Source organism: Carettochelys insculpta, chromosome 1, assembly GCF_033958435.1.
Source record: "Carettochelys insculpta isolate YL-2023 chromosome 1, ASM3395843v1, whole genome shotgun sequence".
NCBI lineage: Eukaryota > Metazoa > Chordata > Testudines > Carettochelyidae > Carettochelys > Carettochelys insculpta.
Genome location: NC_134137.1, coordinates 237,571,591 through 237,588,553, shown reverse-complemented (window position 1 = coordinate 237,588,553; position 16,963 = coordinate 237,571,591). Strand labels below are relative to the sequence as shown.

Sequence of the window (16,963 nt, the reverse complement as noted above, 5' to 3'; positions counted from 1 at the left end):
AAATGAAATCTTCAAGAGTACTCAAATGCCTCATTTTTAAAAAATCACCTAAATAGATTAAGCACGCAAGACCTCGGCCAAACTGGAATCAGTTTGAGTTAGGCACACAGCCTGCTTAAGCACTTCAGCAAACCCCATTAGGCACCTATCTGAAACTTTACGTCCCTAAATGCCAATGTAAATCTGGCCTTTACTGTTCAGGACAAGTATTCAGAACCAGAAATGGAGCTAAATGGGAAGCCAGTGCAGGCTAACAAGCGCATATGTTATTTGTTCTTTTTGACCAGTTCCACTTGGGAGACAAGCCCTATGGAGTGGACAAGCTGCAGTTTTTCTTAGGTTTCACATTCAATCCCCAAAAGAGTCCACACTGCTATACTTCACTTCTACGGAAGGGGACTGATGCTCCTCTCATTCATGCTATAGTAAATGCACTGAGTTAAGTGGAGGTACTTCTCATTTGTACCAGTGTGGCTGTGTCTACACTTACCAAAACTTTGAAATGGCCATGCTAATGGCCAGATCAAAGAATACGAATGAGGTGCTGAAATACCTGTTCAGCGCCTCATTAGCATGCTGCCAGCCGTGGCACTTTAAAATTGCCATGTTTCGCTTCCGCGTGGCTCGTCTACATGGGGGTCCTTTTCGAAAAGACCCTGCCAACATTGAAATCCCCTTACTCCTATGAGCTGAGATTTTGATGTTGGTGGGGTCCTTTGGAAAAAGACCCCCCCCCCCCATAGACGAGCCACGTGGGAATGAAATGCAGCAAATTCGAAGTGCCGCGGCTGGCGGAATGGTAATGAGGCTCTGAATATGCATTTCAGCACCTCATTAGCATTCTTTGATATGGCCATTTTGAAGTTTTTGGTAATTGTAGACGTAGCCTATGTGATCACAGCTATCCTCTTTAAGGCTATGTCTAGATTACAGGTATTTGTTAACAGGTTTTGTTGGAAGATAACTTCCCACAAAAACTTCTGTTAACAGATCACAGCCAAATTGCCAAGCAGATTGCAAGAGTGATCCACTCTGTTGACCGAGAGCAGCCAGACTGCCCAGCTGCTCTATCGGTAAAATGGCTGCCTGGTGTCCTGGAAACCCTGTCTGTTGACAGAGGCCCCCACTCCTGCCCTCCCGGATTGCCCAGACAGGCTGTGCATCAACAGATCTCTTTTGACAGAGGTGTTACACCTTGTGGGGAGTGGGATAGGACTGTTGACAAAAGTGCTGCGTTCTGTTGAGTATGCCTTGAGAATGTGGATGCTCTGCGGATTTTGTCAACAAAATGCTAGTTTTGTCAACAAACCCTCTAGTGTAGACATAGCCTAACAGACCACAGTCTGGAAAGGAACTTCACGTGAAGGAAATCAAACCATATCTGAGCCGTGGGCATAACATTTTATTTTTAAATTGTTTTTTGCATATCAGCTTCTCTTTGCACTAATACTCTGTATAATAAAATGTAAATGTCTCTAGAAAAAGAAAAAGAAAATCCAATATTAAGATAAAAACCACGTATCTCCAAGCTCTCGAATCAGAGAATATTTTATTTATTTATTTATAGCATAAGATATACTTTTCCAAATGCTGCTGGGAAAGGGGTTTTTGTACTGTTCAAAACATCCACTCTAAACAAGCCAAGAAAATTGACTGTATAATTCTTCTGACTGTTCCAGTGAATATTGAAAAGCACCTGCTGTAAGGGACAGCCGAAATACAGTATACATTTCAAAATTCCATGTGCACATTTTCTTGTTCTGTCTCAGCTCCATTGATTTCCTTTAGAAAAAAAAAAAGTGGTTCATCGACTTCCATCAGTCTTCATTATTTTACATAAGAATATGCCATATTCTAAAAGCTTAAGGGACTGCACACAAACAGAGTCTTGGTGGTAGATAATAAGTGGAAAGAATGCCAAGTGAATACTTGTAGTTACTACAAATCATTCTTTTCCTTTTTTTATTTGCCCATACTTTGTGTTTTCTTGTTCACATTAATTAGTTGTCTACATTGCTCATTAAACAGGCTGATTTTGTGTTGAGATCCCTTTCAGGAATAGATTTTTTTGCCTTCTTCATTCACCATCCCATTTTGTATGTGCTCTAGTGCAGCCTATTAATGGAATAGATCATGGTAGGCATTTTCAAAAAGCTTTTTTCTTCTCCTTGGCTTCAGTGGCTAATTAAAGAGGTGGTTGCTAAGAGATGATGGAAAGCATCATTGAGAGGCTCTGATGTGTTCTCTTTCTTACCTTCAACATACAGGCTTTGGACCAGAGTTTGAGAGTAAATGGGATGGCAGGGTCCCAAAATTCTTCTGTGACCAGACCTGTGACAATGGACAGAATAAAAGGGGACTGTGCCAGTCCCAGGCCACCTGGCAGGACAGAACAGAACTCAGGGCAACAGCTAGCCATGTTGGGGAAAACACATGAGTTCTTTCAGATCTGTGATGTGGAGGGCAAAGGCTTCATCGCTCGGCATGACATGCAGGTAAAGCAAAATTGGTAAAATGATGTGATACGGTAGTTTTACCCTATGCAAATCAACAAATAAATCAGAAGCTCAAAGCAAATGTAAAGTTTATAAAACTCAGATCAGTGGATTTCACTTTAACTGGTGTCACTCCAGTGACTTCATTAGGGTTACTCATGATTTACAGCAGAATCAGAACTGTGTGCAGTTCATCTATTTTCTCTTACAGATTTTGTCAACAGATGCCATTCAAAGCCATTCACTCTACCTTTTCCAACCAATAAAATGGTACAAGCTTTCAGTCTGAACCGGTTTATAAATATGCTTATGCAAACAAAAGAATACTCTGTTAGTTTGATACGTTCATATGGTGCTTATTAAACCAATGTTTTTTGTGAAAATAATTTGAAAGTTAAGGGACCTAATTCTGATCCCAGTAAAATCAGAGGCAAATTGCTATTGACTGTCCCGAAAACAGGATCAGGTCCATGCCATGGAGATGCTCAGATGGCTGTTTTATCATGTGTGTTGTGGAAAACAACAACACTGCAGCTATTCATGTTTGATATGAAGAGTACTCCTTCAGTATATTAAGTATTCTTTCACTTCAGTGCTAAGGGATGAAATAGATTTTAGGAGCAGTAGCAAAGTAGTGACAGTGGAAATGTCTTTAATATTTTTGGAGGATTTAATATGTTCAAGTACAAAGCTGTTTAGTGTAATGCCCAACACACTGAGAATTACCCATTCTGAAAAACCAAATCAGTGGTCATGTTTCTATTGTATGTGTTTAATGGTTGGGGCGGGGGGAGGGATTGTCCAGTTATTTGTTCTACTAACGGCAAAGTTTTAAAAAAATGTTAGAGGAAACATTTACTGTTAATTGTAGTGCTTACTACACTATGTAGTCCCACTGAAGAAATCACAGTAATAAAGGTGCCTGTGGCACCTTCTTAACACATTTATTAGAGTGTAAGCTTTTGTGGGCTGCAGCTCTGATGAAGTGAGCTCAAACCCATGAAAGCTTATGCCCTAATGAATGTGTTAGTCTTTAAGGTGACACAGAACTCCTGGTTGTTCTTGATGAAACCGACTAACCCAGCTATTCCTCTGAAACTACTAATAAGTGTGTTATTCCCGGTGGTAAACATTTCAAAGTTTGGGCCATTAGGCAGTTTCATGGATCACCACTCTTATATTTATGTATGTGGATAAAATGGTAAATGGAAAAGAAGATTTATTTTTTAACACAAGAGAACTCTCAGGTATTTTTTAACTTAAATGTCTGTTGCTTAAAGTAGGAGGAAAGATATTTATTCCCATTCAAATCTGAGTTCTACTCTTAGGCTGCATCTACACCAGCAAGTACATTCAAAAACCAGATTGGAAGACTGAGCTCTTTCGAAAGAACCCGTCGAGCATCTACACACACACCGTGCTCTTTCAAAAGTAACTTCGAAAGAACTCCCGCGTTCTTTTGAAGTCAGTGCTCCATTCCGGGGATGGGAAGAGCGCCCTCCTTCGAAAGATAATTTTGAAAGAGAGCAAGTGTAGATGCTTTGCAGCCTGCCCTTTTGAAAGAGGGAGTCCTCCATGGCGGCGATCAGCTGGCAGGTAGTGGTACCACTCACAGCACAGATGGAGCTCTATGGCTCTAGTATCCGGCTGCGCTTAAGGACGCAGGCTCCCAGAAACTCTCAGGCAGGAAGCTGAGAGCGTGCAGGCAGTAGTGAGGCTACGCTGTTCTCTAGGTCACCAGCCACTGCCACGGCCAGCCAGTCCCCCACACCACCCAGACCCAGGGCCAGCCACCAGGACCCCCGCCCACCCCAGCGGTCCTCCAAGGACAGTGGGGAGTTGTCCCAGAAGGCAGGCCAGGCCCCGAAGCGCTGAGCCCCCTCCTGGAGAGAGGTTGAGATCCAGGACCTCCTCTCCCTATGGGAGGATGAGGAGGTCCTCCAACAAATGGGATTCCGTTGCCTCCATGCTGTGGCCTTCAGGTGGCTGGCAAAGGGGCTGCTCAGCTGTGGCCACCCCAACTCCACCCCGGGCCAGGTCTGGTTGAAGGTCAAAGAACTGTGGCAGGGGTATTGCAGGGCCCAGGATGCAGCTGGGCGGTCAGGAGCAGCCCCCACAAGCTGCCCCTAATACAAGGAGCTCCACTGTCTTCTGGGGCCGAAGGAAGCTGGATCCCCCTGTCGTCCTCCTCGACATGTCCATGGCTGACACCAAGCTAGAGACAGCGACGGAGGGCGAGGAGCACCCAGGACCATCAGCCAGCACCAGGCGACCGCGGAAGCATGGCAACTCAACCCCACCAGCAATGATGAGGGCTCAAGTGAGGGGACCCTCATCACCGACATCCCATCCAGGCTGTTCAGCCAGACTGGGCCTCACCCGCCTTCCCGGAGGGACCCGTAGGTAGGTGGCGTGCACACCAGCCTGCCTAGTGCCCGGGGAGGGAGTGTCAGGTCCCACCTGGGGTGGCCTGGTGCATGTGGACCCTGGATGGCTGTGCTCCCCGGGCTCAGGGGGACCATGTGCGGCACTCAGCATGACATGGATGGGACAGCACCATGGGCCGGCCACCTGTGAGGGGACTGGGGAACAGTGGGGCGGGGCGTGCCCTTGGTACCCCTGTGGGACACCCAGGGACATGGGCCCTGGGAGGCAGGGGTGGACAGGGACATGGGGAACTGCACCTGGGACTAATGGCCCATTCTCCCCTCCCCTTCTGTCTCCACAGCTCCTGCAGCCAGCGGCCAGACCAGCCCTATCACAGAGGGCAAGGGGGAGTGGCTCTGATCCTGAGCAGGGACTGTGTGGGGCCGCCACAGGGCCATCCACTGGCACCACCAGGGCAGTGACGAGGAGGCGGGGGACGCTGCCCATACTGGAGCACTGCAGGACCTTAGTGGCATGCTGTGGGAGTGGCTTGCCATGGAGTGGCAGGCCAGGGGCCGCGTCGCAGCAAACATGGACTCCCTGACCCGGGCTGTGGAGGGCCGCCTAGACCTGGCTGCCACCCCATCGCAAGCCACTCCACACCCACCCCCTCTGCCCCCACCCCACCATCCCTCATACCCTTGTTACCCAGCCATCCTCTGACCTCCCCCACCCCAAGCCCTGCAGCGAAACCCGCCCCCCACCCCATGAGCCCGACCTCTGTGCCCTGGTCCCAACCCACCTGCCCCCGGCCGCCCTGATACAGCTGGCCCATATGTTGCTGGCCAGGGTGAGGCCTTCCACCCTGCCCCCCTCTCCCCCCATGCTGACCCCAGGGAGCCTGCAGGGGCCCCACCCCACCAGTGCCCCTACCTCTGCGTGCCACCCACTCCAGTCCAGCCACAACAGACCACCCGGACCTTGGGGGGAAAGGGGCAGACACAGGCAATGGGGAACCCAGCCCTCAACCCCCGTAAATTATTAGGGCCCCCACCCTTACCTTCAGCCCTCCCAGGGCCCAGAGTGTGACTGCCAGGGGCTGCAACGCTCCTGTATATAGTTCCCCCAGCCCCCCTTTCTGCGATACCCCCCTGTATATAGTTTCTCCTAGTCCCCCTTTTTGTGATACCCCTCCCTGTACATAGGCAAAGCAGTAGTAGCAGTGTTAAGTGTTTATTTTGTGGTTCCATCTGAGTCCCTGTGCATGTGGGGGGGTGGGGGGATGTGTGTGCATGGGAGGGGAGCGTGTGTGTGTGGGGCGGGGTGGTTACTGTGGTCCCCACTCAAAGGCCTGGCGCAGGGCCTCCTGTACCTGCACCTTGTGCTGCTGGGCCTGGCAGCATGGAGCGGCAGGGGGCTGCTCATACCCACACCCCACCTCAATGGCCCACCCATGCACTAATGGCTCATGCTTTGCCTCCATGAGGTTGTGTAGGGCACACCAGGCCCCAGCCACTGCCGGAATGCTGGGGAGGCCCACCTCCAGCCTGGTGAGGAGGCATCTGAAGCACCCATTCAGGCAGCCAAATGCCCACTCCACTGTTGCGGGCCCGGTTCATCTGCTCATTAAAAACATCCTGGCTGGGCTGTGCATGTCCCGTGTATAGTCTCATGAGCCAGGCCTGCAGGGGGTAGGCCATGTCCGCCACGATGCAGGGTGGCATTGTGTTGTCCCCAATGGGGAGCTCCTGCCGGGTGATGAAGGTCCCCTCAGCCATGCGGTGGCCCAGCCCTGATTTCTGGAACACCCTGGTGTCATGGGCATGGCCAGCCCAGCCCACACAGATGTCCTGGAACCAACCGTTGGCGTCGATGAGTTCCTGCAGGACCATGGAGTTCACGGTTTATGAAGGCCCTGCTGCTGTACTCTGGGGCCTGGATGGTGACGTGCATGCCGTCCAGGACCCCGGAGCAGTTTGGGAAGCCCAACTCCTCAAAGCCCCAGATGGCATCATCCAGGTCCTTGACACGCACTAGCTGCCACAAGAAGACCCTGTTGATGGCCCAGAGGACCTGCAGGATTGGGAGAAGGATGCACTCACGAGCATTAGGTGGGGTGTAGTGTGCCCAACCGTCCCTGTCCCCTGAAGGGCGGGCCTCCCTGGGGTCCCCTTCCCCTGCAGGGCAGGCCTCCATGGGGTTCCCATCCCTCTTGCATCCCTGGTGGGGGCTGCATTGTGGTGCTTGATGGTGCCCCATGCCAGGGTGCCCCTATCCCCCAGCCCCTGCATGCGCATGGCTTACCTCATTGAGGATGGCCCCCACGGTGGCCCTGCCCACCCCGAACTGGTGGCCGATGGATCAGTGACTGTCCGGGGTGGCCAGTTTCCAGAGGGCGATGGCCACCCTTTTCTGGAGTGCGAGCGCTAGCATCATGCGGGTGTCCTGGTGCTGGAGGGCTGGGGTGAGCCAGTGGCACAGCTCTAGGAACGTCCCCTTGGTCATCCAGAAGTTCTGTAGCCACCAGTCATCGCCCCAGTCCTGCAGCACCAGCCGCTCCCACTAGTCGCTGCCTGTGGGGACGCTCCACAGGTGGCGGGTGACCCAGGGGACCAGCTGGGAACGTTGTGCCCTCAGGATGGCTTCCTGGAGGGTGGCTAATAGGCTGGCTGCCCTTAGCCACTGCTGCACAGCAGCCAGGACCACAGCCAGTATGCCGGCCACGGCCTCGATGTGGAGCGGGAGCTGCTTGGGTTCCATGGGGGCCCAGGGTGCCTCCTCTGATCTCCTTGGTCTGCGAGCCTGGGGACAGGTGGCTGGCCCTTGGCGTGTGCAGGCCGAGGTATGGGATGGGGGGCCCTTTAAGGGGATGGCGGACCGTGGTCCTGGAAGGGCTCATCTGTCATGTGACCCTGCCCGCAAGGCTTCCTGCCTCTGTGCTTTGAAAGAGCGCCTGGCGTAGTGTGGACGCTCATTTTTGAAATTGTGCTCCGGGACTTTCGAAAGAGCGGGTCACATCTTCGGTCCCTGTTTATCTGTGTGGACGCTCCCTTTCAAAAGCACGGCTCTCGACGTTCTGTTTTGAAAGCCGTCCTTTCGAAAGGGGGCTGTATCGTAGACATGGCCTTACGGAGGAAATGTAACTCTGTATGCACTGCAAACTTTTTGGGAAGGGTAATAGAGTTTGAGTTGCAAAAGAAAAATGTAATTTTGTCTTTGATTCTGCAACATGAAACAGCTCTCACAGGAGCTGTTTAGCATATGTGATGCGTTTTATATATGAGCAAATCTCCAATTAATTTAAAAATAGAAATAAAGGACACTGGGACTCAATGACATGAAACCACTTGAAAGGGCATTGCATTATGCTTGTTTGTGTTTCCAGCTAAGCTGATTAAAGATGAAATAACAACAGCACCCTTTTTGAAAACACTGGGCCTCTCACAGAACCTCTGTGTAAATTGAAAGTACTGTCACTGAAATAAAGGCAGTTTCATTGGTGCAAAATTGGGGTGGGATCAGTCTCTTCCTTTGACTTTGTATTCTACATGCAGTCAAAAGTTGATAATTTAAAAAATACAGAGGCCAGCAAATTAAGAAGTTACAATCTCTCCAGCACCAGTAGCTCAGACACTTGGAGCCTGCTTGTCACAGAGCGGCTGGTCATTTTATATGAGCAAGTCCAGCTCTCCTGGGGTAGGATGGTCCCAGGCTGCCCAATTAGTAAGGAGGGTAGCCCTTAAAATCTGGCAGTAGAGGTTCTCCGTGGAAAAAGCCCAGGGGCCTGGAGCTCAGTTAAAAGAGCATCAGAGAATCCTGCAGTTGACTCTGAGGCAGGAGGGACTGAGAGAGTCAAAGAGGAAATCACCTGGGAGCTGTAGCCCAAGATGGGCTGAGGGACTGTTTTCATGGGATGGGATGTTTTAACCTATGTTTGTGAAATAAAAGGGCCTGGAAAATGACTGGATATGGCAGAGTGTCCTTTGTGGACCGAAGATAAACCAGTTCGTTATGTTGCTCCACTGAAGTCAGTGACAGTCTTTTTGATTTCCCAGCTAAATATACAGAGCAGGGTAGTCTTGCTTATCTTTTACCGCTAGATGATGCCTACACCCATTCGTTTGGAGGGGAGATAGTTCTTTAAGTCTAATTTCTTTTTTTTGACTTGCATAATCTATTCATTCCAGAACATAACTCTACATTTGTGATATCAGAGTCCTATGATAGCGTATACTGAAGAGCAGTTTGTATCCCATTATGTCACTCATCTTTAAAAGACTTAAACACTGCTCTGATCCATTTCTCTCTCAGTGATTCCACATCAAAAGTGTTCAGTTTCCAAATAAAGGAAGAGGCACCAGGAACAAGAAAATCCAATATACGGCACTTTTATATGTATTATAGCAAAATGAAATTACTCTAGAAATTAGTGTACAAATATTGTATAAACATATACACACATTTCAATACTAAAATAACTTAAAATAATAAAACAGACAAGTGAATTAAAAATAAAATAGTAACATAACATGAATGAAATTGTCAACGCTGAATGGTTTTATTTAGAAACATTTGAAATGTATCACTTCATACTTTTAAAAATGGATTTTTGGGGGGGAGGGGCAAGTGGCATTTCCGTTTTGCAGAAAATGTAGAGTTGTCATTTTAAATTACTGGTGTTCTCGTTTTGCGCTTCACATTCTTCTCTTCCGCTCACACCTTGTAAAATCAATAGTGTAATGCAGACATGGTTTGCCATTACAGAGACTTCATGGTCAGTTACCCCTTAGCCTGGAGGAGCTGGAGAAAGTTTTTGATACTCTCGACGCAGATGGCAACGGTTCACTTACACCAGAGGAGTTCACAACAGGATTGAGTGAGTTTTGGAATGCAAATCTGTATGTTTCTCCATCCATGTTCAGTACTATATAGGCAGGTAAAGAGACATGGTTCCTAAGCAACTTGCAGTGTAAATTCTGATGCATGCAGTAAATCCTGCACAGAAAACCACCCTGGTATACCTGAGCAGTTTTGATTCACCTTTATTAGAAGACTGCAATGCAATTACATTTTGTCAGTCTCTTGAGTAATTGCTTCAGCGTGTATTCATATCAGCAGAATGGATTTTTGGGGGATGTCTTGTAAGTAGGTGTCATCAAAAATTTCCCATCCAAGCTGTTTTTCAAGGCAAAAATGGGTTCTCAGTTGAACAACATTTTTCATTAGAAGTGCCTGTGTCCATGGAAAATATTAACTTTTCACACACAAAAATGGCCAAATCCCAAAATATTTTGATTTAGAAGGCTGCCAGTGTGCTTCAAGGGAGCTAGAGTTTGGCTACCTCATGTTCCCATTCTCTCCTGGGGTCTCTGGTTGAACTGACATGCCGTGACCAAAATCCCCCGGGAACCCCTGCATCATCCTTCAAGAAGATGTATTCTGATATTATGATAGCATATTCTAAGAAATACAGTACGACCAGGGAGCCTGACCTATAGAGGATAATGGGAGCCTGTATGTTAAAGTCTCATGAGGTACAATGGCAATACTTCTTAATCAAAATACTTTTTATTTCCAGGCAAAAAAAAAAAATTTTTTTTAAATCACCGGAAAACCTGCCCCCTCCCCCCATTTCACACCCAACTCTCTCTTTAGGAAATCAGTGCTGAAATACTTTGGGGAAGAAGTGTGTTAACAGGACAGGCTGGAGGCTTGCTCAGACTCCCACCAAAATCCGTGGGAAAATACTATTGAAGGCAAGAGGGAATTGACTGGTTTTTGAGGACAGGGTTCCACATATTCGGAATTGGCATGGACAAAGGCAGGAAGCCGAGAGTAGGAGAAATATATAAAAAAGGGCTGGCAGGAGGGAGGCTTGGGAGTAGGTAGAAGGAGCTCCCTTAAACAGATAGATTTTTGCAATGAAAATATGGAAAGTTGACCAGGGGAAAAGCAGCTCAAGAAAGATCTAATTTTGATTTACAAGTACATTAGAGGGTCAGATGGGATTCCATTGTAGGGCAAGATCTGGTCACATGCTGAATAAACACAATATTTAAAATATTATTATGTATTATTTAAAATATTAAAACGTCAGATAAAATTATTAAAATAATTATTAAAGCCTATTTACTATGCCAGATTCTTCCACTTGTATTCATTCCGCAATCAGAGAAATTCACATTGAAATCAAAGGTGATTGAGGATGCTCAGTACTTTGGGCATCAGGCCACTTACTTACGAGGTTGAGTGCCTAGACCTAGATAGGTTGAGTTTCAAATGTTTGGCCTGTGTGGCTTATCCAGGATCAAATTATGAGTTAAGGGCAAACCCTGGGATAAAGCCCAGGAGTCCTGACTCCCAGTCTCTTGACTAGTTGACAGGCCGCGTTCCCTTTGTAAAGTGAGAAAGCTGTAGGTTTTCTTCCTACCCAAACTCTGTTAATTGTAAAGTTCAGTCTTGGTTATGTGAACAACAGGAGCTGGGAGTGTGATGGCCAGCTCATGTAGATATATCCGCACTAGTTCCAGTGCTTAAGTTGTAATGGGAGAGGTGCAGGGACTCCAGCAATTTTTTTATTTTCATGACTGATAAGTAAGGATACTATGACCTTGTGACAACGAACCAGCTCAGTCAGTGGCAGGGCTTTCTGTCCTCCTCCCCCATGCTCAGGCTGGCCAAAGACACTTCTGAGATTCATTTGATTCAGCAATGCAAACAAGTTACATTTGCCACTGAAATAGGAGGGTGCCACTCACTGACGTTTTTGGGTAGCCCCGTTGCCTTGTACAAGCTGGTTTGATCAAAACATTTTTATTCGTTATGTTGTTATCCCGGCTGTCTCTTTAGTATGGGTCAGTGAGTTCCTGGTCTTTTTGGCAAATGTGCTGGTATCAAAAAGTTTTGGCACTGCCCTTCTGAAATGAGCTTTGTGCTTAACCTCTTCTAGGAATATGTGGTTTTTTTCATTATTAGCCCCATCTTACCAAATTTTATGAGCAGGGCCTGCCTTTTACCTATTTCCTGACGTTGCTTCATATCAGGAAAGTTTTGACGGCTTTCTTCTAGGCCTTAGGCCTCATATCAGGCCTCTGATACTTGGGCTTATGTTTCAGGCCCTCTTCCTACTATAGACACTGCCCACGCTACCTCAGCTACACTACTTTTAGCGTGCTAGTTCAATGGGAACTAGTGTGAATACGTCTACATGAGGAGGGAATCAGAATCCCAAATGTGCACGTACACACCGCCTGCAAGACACTGCTAAAATGTCACTGATTCTTTTAATGACTTCTAATTACTCTGTAAACATATTTTTAAAATTATGTATCTCTTTTAAATTCGAGGTCAGTTTTTGTTTGGGCAAACGGTCTCTGCGAATGAAATGCAGGAATCTGCTGATAAAAATGTCTCTCAGTGGAAGTGGGAAGAGAGCGCTGCTAAAGTTGATGATGATGATGATGATGATGATGATGATGATGATGATGAGGACCAACAGTTCTCAGATCTGATGGACCGGGTTGGAACTAGCAAGATCTTAGAAGAGTAAGTCATGCCAGCTGCAGCACCCGACAATGTACATGGCACGACCTTTTATACTTTAGTTCAACATTTGTTAGAAAATCCCGGGCCTGATTCTCTTCTCGTTTACACCCACTGTGTGCTGGTGTCTCACCACTGACTTCAGTGGAGATGCTTTTGACTAATTGGAGAGAGAGATGAGCATTAAGGTGCCTTGTGATGGAGTGAGGTCATATTCATTTCCTTGGCTGGTGCAAGTGATGAAATAAAACAAAAACAAAAATATGAGAGCCACACAGTTGTACCCCACGAGGATAGCATGTAAATGCACATTGTCACATGCATTTGTGCCATGTGAGAGCAACACAGATGAAGCAGTGATATGGCACATTTTATGAAAATATTTAGTATGATGCTATGGGTGTGTCCAAAAATGGCATAATTTTTAAATATAGAATATGTAGAGAGCATTTCTCTGGCAAAGACTATGCTTAAATTGCTTTTGTGCTACATAAGAACAACAACAAAAAAATCATTGATTCTCTTTCACAACTTTGTAGCTATTGTTAATTATTATGAATAATCATTAATAACGTGCCTTGCACTAGCACTTTGGAGCTCCAGTGATGCAGCAGGACCCCATTATGCTAGGTGCTGTTGTAACCTTGGGTGGGCCAGACTTCCCGGCCCTCTCCAGTACCTTAAAAAAAAACCCTACGACCACAGCCATACAGTACTGGAGATCCAGAGGTCAGTGTGTAAGGGATTTCAGCGAGGATTGCCCCATGTCAGCCTCACTACATTGAAGTTCTAGAAGAATCTAAAGAAATAAATTTAATTAAATAACTTTATAAAATCTTACGACGAAACAAAAGCCATTTCATAACCCAGAGATAATATCCAGAGGTACAGTATACCTAAGTTTTAAGAAAAAAAGAAACCTGAAACTAAAATTTGAACAGTTCAGTCCACACAAACTTATTAAGAAAAGACTGAAAGGTCGCAAAAGCTTAGATTTAGTTCACCAAGCCTCAGTTTGTGCCTCTGATCAGCAAATCTGCACCACATGCTGAGTCTGAACCATCTCTCCACTTGCTTGGAGGGAATCCTCATCTGAGATCAAGCACCCTCTTCCTCTGCTGTGGGTCACTGCTAGGCAGCCAGCTCACTGATTATTCTAGTCAGTTAACTCAGAAGTGAACAGGCTTAAAGAAACACTGTTACAAGAAAGTACAAAAAAAAAAAAAAAAGAGACCCCAAACCCACCCTGAGAACAGCAAAGTAGAAAGGATTCTTTCCCCATTACTATATGTACAGGAGAAGCTGAAGAATCTTACTGAGAAAAGTAACTAAAACAGTTTGGCTAAAGTCAAAACAGCATTCACACAAATAGGCTGCACCTTCCTTTCATTTTTAAGAGTTGCCATAATTAAGATAATTAAGAAATGTTTTGCGTTTCATATAGTACTGTTCTGTGTGGCTATGACTGAGATGAGGTCTTCTCTGAGGTACATTTCTAAGCTAATAGAATGGCATGCAGAAAGTTGACTGAAACAATATGCTGGGCACGCAAGAATCTCCCTCCTGGTTTGTGAGGAGCATGGTGTGTGGCCCAAAGCCCACTCAAGTCAGTGATCGTAGTCTTTCTGCTGAGTTTTGTGGGCTTTGGCTCTCTCCCTAGATACCTTATTCTAAGGAAAAGTTCAGAATATTAATTTACAATATGCTGTCTCTGCTCCTCTAGGGCCTGAATCCTACAGGTCCTTTTGTGGTGTTCAGAAGTGGTAAACAAGCTTATATTTTAGCTCAAATGGGAATAGAGGCTGTGGGGAATAGAGGCTATGCAAGGGCACATATGTGGTTGAATACTAAGTGTAATTAATTACATTCCAGTGAAGAGCAGCTAAAGCACTCTGCTTGCTCATGTTCTGATTTTCATGAGCACAGGAGGAGAGACACTGTACGGGCAGAGAATGGATTCGTCTAATAAGATGTGGTCTTAGTGATGCTCTTCATACAACAGAGGTTCTTAGGTAACCTCTCTAAATCCTACTTCCTGTAATAGGAATAGTTTGGCAGCTGTGCGGCAGGGCTTTTATTGCTGAAAAATCAGATTGCTCTGCTTTTCCTGTCGTTCTCACCACTTTACATCTTGAATTTACACAAGCATAAGCCCATACCTGAATTGTTCAGGATGGAACCTTTAATATGCATGCAAAATAGAGTAGGCTGGAAAAACAGAACGATAAATCCACAGGAATTTTGTCAAATCTGAGTGTCATATCGTGTGTGTGGTGCAAATGGTGCCATGTTTCACAGGCAAGCTTACACAAAACAGCTGGAGTAGAGAGACAGAAGAAGGTCCTTTCATGACTTTTAGCTCCATGGTACGTGGACTCAACTGGGATGTGAGAGCTGTAGGTTCAAATCCTCCCACCATCTGAAGTGGGAGGGATTTGGTCTGTAATCCACTCTTTCAGGTCACATGTGAGTCCTAACCACTGACTGCCAGATACAGTGATGTGGAGCTTGTTCATTGTCTCAGTTGCAGCTGTTCCACTGTGGAGAAACAGTTTAAAGGGAGTGAGGAGTCCTGCAGCACCTTAAAGACTAACAGATTTATTTGTACATAATCTTTCATGGGTAAAATCTCTTTGTCTGACACAACAATGTGAGAGAGCCGCTGAAGCAGGGGCACTTGGATCCTGGATCTTTCATCTTGCGGGAGAATGCTTTAGCCTTTGGCCTGTGGGATCATTCCCATGCTCTTACTCCCTTTCTCCCTCTTTTGAACATGAGTCTTTCCTTATTGGTCCACAATGGAACATCTTCAACATGAGAGACCGAGGGAGCCTTGCGTCAGAACCTCCTGTAGTCCCATGGTTGTAGCATTCACTTGAAAAGTGGTGTAGCCGGGTTCTGGTGACTCCTGGTGCACTTTGGAATGCACAGGTGGTCAAGTTCATGCCTCTCAGTATTTCAGTGTGCTCTGTGGGCCTATGTGGAGAAGAGGAACTTATTGCCCTTACACCCCTGCCTTCTCTGTTTCCTAACATTTTAGGATGAGATATGCCCCTGGTGCATGGAGCATTCTCATGCACAGGGATGGAAATTGTGATAAACTGCTTTGCCAAGAAAAGTAATTAAAATAATCCCTCTGCATCTTCCTCCAGCCATCCCATCCTTGACACCTGCATGAAGGCCAACACCTGCCTAAATATCCCTTGCAGATGACAAGCCTCATGTTCAGACCAACAAGCTGCCAACATTTACTTTGTGTTACTAAGGTGCCACAAATGTTTACTTGAGCCTGAAAAATCTTATCCCCTAACACAAGTCTTATTCTATTTTCTTTTCATCCCTCAGTGAGAGCAATATAAGACAGCTTTGGTCGCAGCTGAGAAAAGATGAACCTCATCTACTTTCCAATTTTGAAGAATTTCTCGTCAAAATTTTCTCCCAGCTCCAAGAGGCGGATAATGAAAAGAATGAGTTGGAGCAGGCGCTGAAAAAGTTTGTACATCTCTTTGCTCTGTTCTCTCTGTTGTGCTTCAGATGTATTATGTGCTACTTGCCATCAAAATCCAGCTGAGGTTTCTCTCAGTCAGTTTGCTGGGGAATTGAAGATTGTCTTCTGATAAGAGAGATTTTAAAGCGAATATTAACCAGTAATCTCGAGAGCTGGTCAGTTTACAGAACTAACTGGCTGAATTTTGCTCCTCCTGCCTAATCCTATTTACTAATTGTCTTTTCTGAAATTCTCTCATAAATGACTGTAACTGCGTTCTGTTTTTAGCAAACTACATCGACACAAATCTCTATGCTGGTGGCCATTCATTGACCACCACCTTAAAGAAAATATTATTAAAAGAACCTAATGAATCAGGTTAACCAGTACACTCTTGCAGCACTCCAGGCAAAGCAGCTGTAAACCCAGTTTAATTTGCTGGTTAAATTGAATTTGCAGCTGCTTTATAATGAAGGAACAGTGCAAAGTGTTCAAAAAGTGCCAGTGATTCTGGCCCAGTATGGTGAAAAACACAGAAATCAGACTTTATGCTCAATTAAAATTCTGAAAGAGTGCTGTCGTCGCACATAAAGCAAGTGGAGCCCATAATGATGATTATAGTTAAACCCCCACATATGTTTTCATTATAAAATGTAATTTACAGGTGCTTATAACTTTGGCAAGCTTTTACTTTTCAGACTGAAAGTCAATTTATTCCCAGCTCAGGAGTGTGTTTCCTGGGAAGTCTGAGCAGAAATGGTATAGTCACTGTTGAGAACAATGTATCAGAGGGGTAGCCGTGTTAGTCTGTATCTTCAAAAACAACAAGTCCTGTGGCACCTCGTAGACTAACAGATATTTCGGGGCATGAGCTTTCGTGGGCAAAGACCCGCTTCATCAGATGACTAATGCATCTGATGAAGCGGGTCTTTGCCCACGAAAGCTCATGCTCCAAAATCTCTTGTTAGTCTGTAAGGTGCCACAGGACTGTTTGTTGTTAAGGACAAAGAGTGCTTCAATGGCGACTCCAGGACGTTAGTGGAATGTGGTATATGACCAGGTGTTTCACTCA

At 46.0% G+C, this 16,963-nt stretch overlaps 1 protein-coding gene across 1 annotated transcript in view; it reads left to right on the top strand.

Annotated features, from left to right (window-relative positions):
* The first annotated feature begins 263 nt into the window (after positions 1 to 263).
* The window catches only part of CRACR2A (calcium release activated channel regulator 2A), an 83,972-nt gene continuing 67,272 nt past the window's right edge, over positions 264 to 16,963 (top strand). The window contains exons 1-5 of the mRNA XM_074997327.1: positions 264 to 425; positions 2,268 to 2,495; positions 9,627 to 9,738; positions 12,209 to 12,407; positions 15,750 to 15,896. Of these exons, the coding sequence (XP_074853428.1) occupies positions 264 to 425; positions 2,268 to 2,495; positions 9,627 to 9,738; positions 12,209 to 12,407; positions 15,750 to 15,896 (848 nt within the window). The remainder of the gene's footprint in view (positions 426 to 2,267; positions 2,496 to 9,626; positions 9,739 to 12,208; positions 12,408 to 15,749; positions 15,897 to 16,963) is intronic.